General features: G+C 42.8%; 1 protein-coding gene across 1 annotated transcript; it reads right to left on the bottom strand.

The window, feature by feature from the left end:
- Nucleotides 1–1,568: 1,568 nt before the first annotated feature.
- Nucleotides 1,569–6,609, bottom strand: LOC134396753 (uncharacterized). The gene is made up of 2 exons (XM_063123314.1): nucleotides 6,516–6,609; nucleotides 1,569–2,600 (listed from the first exon to the last, which is right to left on the bottom strand). The coding sequence occupies exon 2, from the start codon at nucleotides 2,596–2,598 to the stop codon at nucleotides 1,627–1,629; it is 972 nt and encodes a 323-aa protein (XP_062979384.1). The 5' UTR covers nucleotides 2,599–2,600; nucleotides 6,516–6,609; the 3' UTR covers nucleotides 1,569–1,626.
- Between the last annotated feature and the right edge of the window lie 720 nt (nucleotides 6,610–7,329).

A 7,329-nucleotide genomic window follows, 5' to 3' on the forward strand; every position in this document is an offset into this window, starting at 1 on the left:
AATCTAAATTACAAAACAGTTGTATTAGACATACAGCAAGAGAATACTTGCAAGAAAAGACTGCAGGATTTTCTCCCAATAGCTTATGTCAGGGAAAATTAGCAGTGACTTCCAGACACGTCTAGCTTAGTTCCCCCACCACCACCCTTCAAAAGGAAAAGAAACTCAGTCACCATTTTTTTTCTAGTTGCAGATCAGTAGCCACATATGAGTTAAACACAGGACTTGAAATATCAGGGTCAAAAACTTTGCTGGGGGTGGGGGGCACCTGTTATGGCTAGACATAAAAATTTGGCAACTCCTGTACTTGCTTCTATCCACTGGGCAGAGCATAGGTCGTTCCCTTCCTAACAGAAAGAGGGGCCCATTCTTCTGCTTCAGTACAATAAGGAAAGTACAGTGTTATGCCTATATATCCAGAATGCTGGGAGTTATAGTACCTTTTTCTGTATAAACACGCATAGGATTGTTCCCTAAGCTGATGTAACATACCAGGGAGGAAAATAGTCTGCTAAAGGACTTTTTTTTTTTTACTGCTTCTCAAGGTGGGGCCTAAGCAAGTAGCTGAGTGGAGGGGCCTGAGCCCTAAAATAAGAGGACGCTGTGCCTCCCAGCAGTGAGAGAGAAAGAACAGAGGCTAATAGGAGCTGTCTATAAGCTGATGCCGAGTAGTTTACACTGCTGCTTCTTTGAATGTAAATATAATCCACCTGGTAAAATCAAAGAGCAAAGCAGACAAAGGGAGAATGACTTCTTCATGCAACTCATAATTCATTGATGGAATTTGCTGCCACAAGCTGTGGTGATGTCCAGTCTCTTAAAGGGGGATTAGACAAATTAATGGATCTTCTAGCAGTGGCTTTTAGGTACTGCACATAATACAAAATGGCTGCTGGTACTGTGAGGTTGAGTGGAAGCACATTACGAGTTGCTGGGGAGGGGGGGGAACCATGTGAGAGGGTGATTTCCTTGCTTGTGGGCTTCCCAGATGTATCTGATGTGGATCACTGTGTGAAGCAGGGTGCTGGCCTAAATAGTCTGATCCAACAGGGCTTTTCTTGTGTTCTTCTTCACTAGACCTGTGTTTCTGGGCTCTTCTGGACTAACTTTTTGGTAGCGGTTTTGTTAACAAAACCAAAGCTGTCCATTGGGTGGGAGAAGCTTATGCATTTCCACTCTTTTTCCTAGGTGAATTTTAGAAATACTTGCACCCATCATCTGCAGGACCGGCCCATGCAGAATCCAAAATTCTCCTATCAAGAAATGTTTCCACTGTTCCAGCCCCTTACTGAGCTGAAAATATGTAGTTAGTACATGGCTTGTCTGTTTTCACACAGCCAAAAGATACAATGGGTTACAAAATGGATCATCATAATTACAGTTCATTATCTGAATATCTAAGATAAACTGAGCCTGCAATGCACTCTCTGTGTAGCACTGCTCATTGTTCCCCTCACTTGATTCTCTGAAGCTTAGCACAGGTCATTTGCACAATGCTGTGTGCAGCCGATGTTGACTGTAAATAAGCATTCTGTGCCATTTTTAAAAATCAACAACACCCTGCAGAATGCATTCAAAGTAGGAGGAAAATCTGCCATCAACATTTTCTTCAAATAAAATAGCAATTCATGATTCTGCAATGGCAGGGAGAAGGCAAGCTCTCACCTTGGCTTTTTTCCAAGCACTTTGGTATTGTGAAATCCAGCCACGGCTCATGGTTTTTTGATCCACGTGGAAGTAGCCCACGCAGCCTTCTTGGTTACTTGCCTCTTCCTTCACCTTTAGATTATTAATGGAAGGCCTCAGTCGCTCTCTTTCAGGGCAGGCCACTGTCTTCAGAGTCTGCTGTCCTCTTTGCGAAGAACTCAAAATCTTGGCACTCAGAGGCATTCCTCTTGGGGAGTGCAGCCAGATCGATTTACTATTCACGAGGAGGGGGTTGTTTTCTTCCTCATTTGAACTACTTTCCAGAGTTGGCACCCTGCCTTGGTTTTTCAGACATTTTAGCTCTGGACAGCTATTTTCTCTTTGCAGCGGTCTTGGGGAGGGAAGCCTGGGGAAGCTGACAATGTCTTGTTTCGCCATAGCTTTTTCTTGAGGTAGAAACAGACTGGTGCTATGAACGTTGTGCTGTGAATAGTCAATACCACTGTGCTCACTGCAATTAGGACATCTTCTCCACTGAATCTTCTGAGATTCTGTATACAGCTCTTCTAGTGGGTCCACCCTAGAGCTGGAGTAAGTTTTGATACAATCCAGAATAAAGCTACTTCTTTCTAATGACATAATATTAGGAAGGGTATATCTGGAAATCAATTTTGGTGTCTCAGGCAAGTTTAGGACCCTGTGACTATTGTGCGGCATCCCTGGTTTGTCCATGTCTTGGACTTTACACTTACTTTCTGGTGGAATTGGAAAGGTAGGTCTTGACAGGTGGCAGATAGACTGTAGGTAGTCTTCACCAGAACAAGAATCTTGGCTCAGGTAAACATTCCCCAAACCCTTTGTGTTGCTAGTTATGTCTTCTATAATATCCTCAAAGGCTTCACTGATGGTTGGAAGAGGTTTTGCTAAGTTCAGTCTTATTCGAGGAGCCATGTCTGTAAAGAATATGCAGGATATCATTAGCCAATGTGAATGCATTGCAAAGATGCTGCTGAAACTGTAACATTTTGTAAAGATAATATATGTAAAGTTTGTTCTGAAGAGGCAGTAGGTGTATATGCATGTGGGTGCTCTCAAAAACCACTTTCCTTTATTTATAAAAAGCATTGTCCATTTATACCTTATTTGCTTATTACAGGCAGCTTTTTGCACAGAACATAGAACATAAGAAGAGCCCTGCTTTCGACCAGGAACCCACAAGATGCAATAACAGCACCTTCCTGCCCATGTCCCCCAACAATTGGTGTATATTTTTAAGATGTGTTGATTTGTTGTACTAATGTTGTTCTCCCCCTAAATCCAAAGGGAGAGGCAGGTAAGAAATAAATGTATTATATTATTATTATTATTATTATTATTATTATTATTATTATTATTATTATTATTATGGCTTACTGCCCCTGCTACTGGAGGTAACACAAAGCCATAGTAGCCATCGATAGCCTCCTCCTCCTCCTCCTCCTCCTCCTCCTCCAGGAATTTATCCAACCCCCTTTTAAAGCCATCCAACTTGGTGGCCATCACTACATCTTGTGGTAGTGAGTTCCATAGTTTAATTATGCAGAGGATTATCTATCATTTATTAATAATCTATCAGTCTATCTCTCTATCTCTTTCTCCTGTGTGTGTGTGTGTGTGTGTGTGTGTGTGTGAAACATGTTAAGTTGGAGTACAACACCATTATAGGTAATGTCCCACCACTTGAAGACAAGAGCTCTTCAAAGCCCCATTCCTCCTGTCAGGCCAGTGCTCCCTCAGGTCTGGCACACTGGGTCTACTTCCCACCTCTACCCCATCCATGCTTGGTTGGGGCAGCTCTAACCTAGAGTAGGAGCAGAACACTGCTATTCATGGTCTAGGACAAAAGTTGGAAACTTGTTGTCCCTCCAAATGTTGCTGGACTTCATCACCCATCTGCCCCAGCAAGGAATAATGGCAATGAAGAACATAAGAAGAGCCCTGATGCTGGATCAGATTGAGGGTCCATCTAGTCCAGCACTCTGTTCACACAGTGGCCAGCCAGCTATAAAAATAAATAAGAAATAATTTCACCCATGAGCCTGGCATATTTCCCACAATTCCAAAACTGTCCTGCCCCAAGTCCATTCTTTAAAAAGCTGAAATCCAATTTCTTGGATGGTAGCAATTTCTTGTTCTGTTCAGGCTATGTTTCAACACCCTTTCCTTGATCCACAAGCAATAAGTTGGGCATCTAGACATGCTTGCATTGATTCTGCTTTTACAAAACTCTGAAAAATCTTTCTCACTCATTCAGGAGACTAATCTGGCTTGCCAGGGATGGGTTCATTCATTGGGAATAAACCAGGAAACTGTGCTGCCCAGGATAAGAAGAACTTTAAAGATGATTTATTAAGAAGTGGAACCAACAACAAAATGGTGCAGTGTGAATGCTCTTGTTCTGAATTCCAGCCAACCAGCCGCATTCTCTTTCACAATGATCTAGTGTGTCATTCCCCCGCCCCCAACTTAGTTTTTCGTCAATCCCCACAATGCTCAGACAGTATTCCAATCCCAATGAACATGCTGAGTCTTCATTGGGCTGTTTTGGGGTTTGGCAATTTCCTTCTCCACTTGTTTTATTTTTCCCTAAAGATTTTTTTGTACTCCTGCAAATTGATGGACTCCCTGAGCCTGCTGATATCTCCCTCTTGTGTGTGGATGATGACTGTAAAAACATCAAAAGAACCCTGATGGATCAAACCAACAGTCCATCCAGTCCAGCATTCTGTTCACACAATGGCCAGCCAGCTGCCCAGGGGAAACCCACAAGCAGGACATGAGGGCAACAACACCCTCCCATCCATGTTCCCCAGCAATTGGTGTAAATAAGCATACTGTCTCTGATACTGGAGGCAGCATATAGCTATCAGGACTAGTAGCCATTGACAGCCTTCTTTTCCAGGAATTCTTCCAACCCCCTTTTAAAGCACCCAAATTGGTGGATGCCATTAGGATCACTAAGGAGTGAAACTTGGAGAATTGAGTTCACTGTTAGTATACAGGATGGGCCAAAATTCAGGGTTAGAGTTAGAGATAAGATTCAGAATCAGGCAGCAACAAAATATTTGGCATAAAACAGTGCACATTTTAATCAGCATCATCGTTGAATAAAGAATCCTCAAACATCTCACCCAACTTCCATTCCCAAGATACTTCAAGGGAATCTATGACAGATTCAGACAAGCTTAAATTTGTTGTGTAGATGTTTTTAAAATGTTTTTAGGATGTTTTTTAACAATGTATATTATGTTTTAATTGAATATTATGTATTTTTTTTGTTCCCTGCCTCAATCAAAGTGGAGAGGTGGGTAAGAAATTATTATTATTATTATTATTATTATTATTATTATTATTATTATTATTATTATTATTATTATTATTATTTGCACCTTAGAAGGAAACATTTCTTTGCACTCAGATATGGGGAGGATATGTGCCACATCTACTCTTCCCTACTTTGATAAGACCTTGCTCTGCAGCTCTTTTGTCTAAAACTGAACAAGGTATAGCTCTTTTTTGACTCACAGGGCATGGCTAGACGAGGGGGGACGATCTTGCGATTTTATGATCGCGAGATCATCCCCCTAGTCCACATGCGGCGTGTGATGCCGTTTTAAAAAAATATGCAGGAGCTGGAGCACACCAGTGCTCCAGCCCAAAGGTTAGTCTTTTTTTTAAAAAAAAAGCCCTGATCCCACTCCCCCCCCATCCCCAATAGGCATGGAGCACTTGCAGAGCTCCGTGCCCGGGTCATGGCTCCTTGCGGTTACTCGCGAGGAGCTGGGACAAAACCGTGATGGTGGGCCACACGTCCCGCAATCTCGGGATCATCCCAAAACTGTGGGAAAAACCGGAATTAAAAGGTAGGGCGATATCCCGGGGCAAGGGTGGGATCGTCCCTCCCTGCTCCCGGGATGCCCTGTGTGTCATGTGGATGCACAGGGATGATCCTGGGACGATCCCTGGGATATTGCCTTATCTAGACATGCTCCCAGAGTTAGGGAGGATGAGCCACGTTCATCCACACCAGTCAAGCTGTTACTGTCTATTCACTTCAAAGATTATTTGCTTTGAAGAATCCTTCAAGATTCATTCAGTTTGATAAGACTTTATGATTACCCTGGTTACAGGACTTTGATAATTCTAATCTACAGTTGAGCCAGGAAAAGCAGCTGGCCAACTCACCCACCCATTTTCTCTGTGGTCCTTTCCTCACCTTCTGTGGTAGGCAGGCCTCTAGCTGTGCTACACAGCAAGTGAGGGGACAAAGAAGACTACAGGAGCCCTGTAAGAAAGGGCAAAACGAGCCACTGAAGAAATGTTCAATGGAAACGTTAGCTAGAAATGTGAGAGACCATTCCCAGTTTCTTGGGTAAGATGTAGCAACCCTATGAGGAAAAAAATGAAAATATTTGCAGGCTGAACAAATTTAGCTGAACAGTAACTATAGATGCTCCATCCATCTCTCTTTGATATCATCCCCACTGCTTTATCTTATGGCTTATATAACCCCCGATATAATTGACCTTTTCAATCCTGTATGGTACTAAGCATCACTAAATCAATAGGACCAGCAGGCTAGGGAGAAGATCTCACAGGCACGATTGCTCCAGAGGTCACCTGTTTGGCAGATGGCCTCTGTTGTTACGCTCTTTGGGTTCTGGCTCCCTAGACTGCAACAATAACAACAGCAGCAGCAGCTACACTGGCATTAATGGCCTCTCCATACCTGTACGTTTAGTTTTTCTTTTTTGAGTTCAGAATTCTAATCACAGCATTTATTATGATTCACCACATTTTCCACTGGAATGCCCCTTCTCTTTTCTTACCTGAGTATGTTTGTTGCAGGTACAGCTTGACAGTTTCCAAGCCTCCCAGCTGAGCGTTTCTCCTGCCTGTTCTCCTTGATTCCGGCACTGAATATGTGCTGTCTAAACCAAGGCTGCACATCAGGGTAGCAGCTTCCAGTCAGCTGATTCGGCTGCTTTTTAGTTGCTGCTGCTAAATATAGACTGGTCTATGCCATTCGGTTTCCTAAGAATTCTAATTGATTAAGTGCCTCATGTTACTGGAAAGGCTGAAAGCAAGGAATTGGGGAGACAAGTCTAAGATGATCTCCATGGCAAATAAATCATTTTTCCTTTGGCACAATAAAAGCATTAAGTTATGCTTTATGCTCTGAATTATTCAATAAGCTCAGACCAGTGCAACAGTCTATATATGTGCTTTGCATTTGCATCCGTGGGATGCAGTTAGTAGCAGCACATAAAACCAATTCCAAGTTGCTCTCTCTGCTGATGTGGGGAAGTGCTGTTTTTAAAAATACATGTGGAGGCTTCAATTAACAGGCATTCTATTTCTGTCTTCAAATAATATGGAGTGACCAAAGTCATCTGCCCATGTGCCCTAATTTCTAGAAAAAAGGCTTCCGGAGATGTATGCTAAACCTCATCCTTCAGAGATGCTGTGTTCAGGAGATGGAAATAACCCTTCAAGCATCTCATGTTGTATTCTCAGTATAATTTCAGTTAAGACTGTGGTGCCGCACAGGGCTTAATTTGTACCAGAGTCCAGCCCCAGCAACTGTCTTCAGTGGTTAGTAACAGCCCTATCGTTAGGCAGGGTGAGGCAGCCATGTCAGGC

The sequence above is a fragment of the Elgaria multicarinata genome, chromosome 3 (assembly GCF_023053635.1).
Source record: "Elgaria multicarinata webbii isolate HBS135686 ecotype San Diego chromosome 3, rElgMul1.1.pri, whole genome shotgun sequence".
Classification (NCBI taxonomy): Eukaryota; Metazoa; Chordata; class Lepidosauria; order Squamata; family Anguidae; genus Elgaria; species Elgaria multicarinata.

Excerpts from the sequence above, each read along its gene's own strand:
- LOC134396753 (XM_063123314.1), bottom strand. The coding sequence starts at position 2,598 with ATGGCTCCTCGAATAAGACTGAACTTAGCAAAACCTCTTCCAACCATC.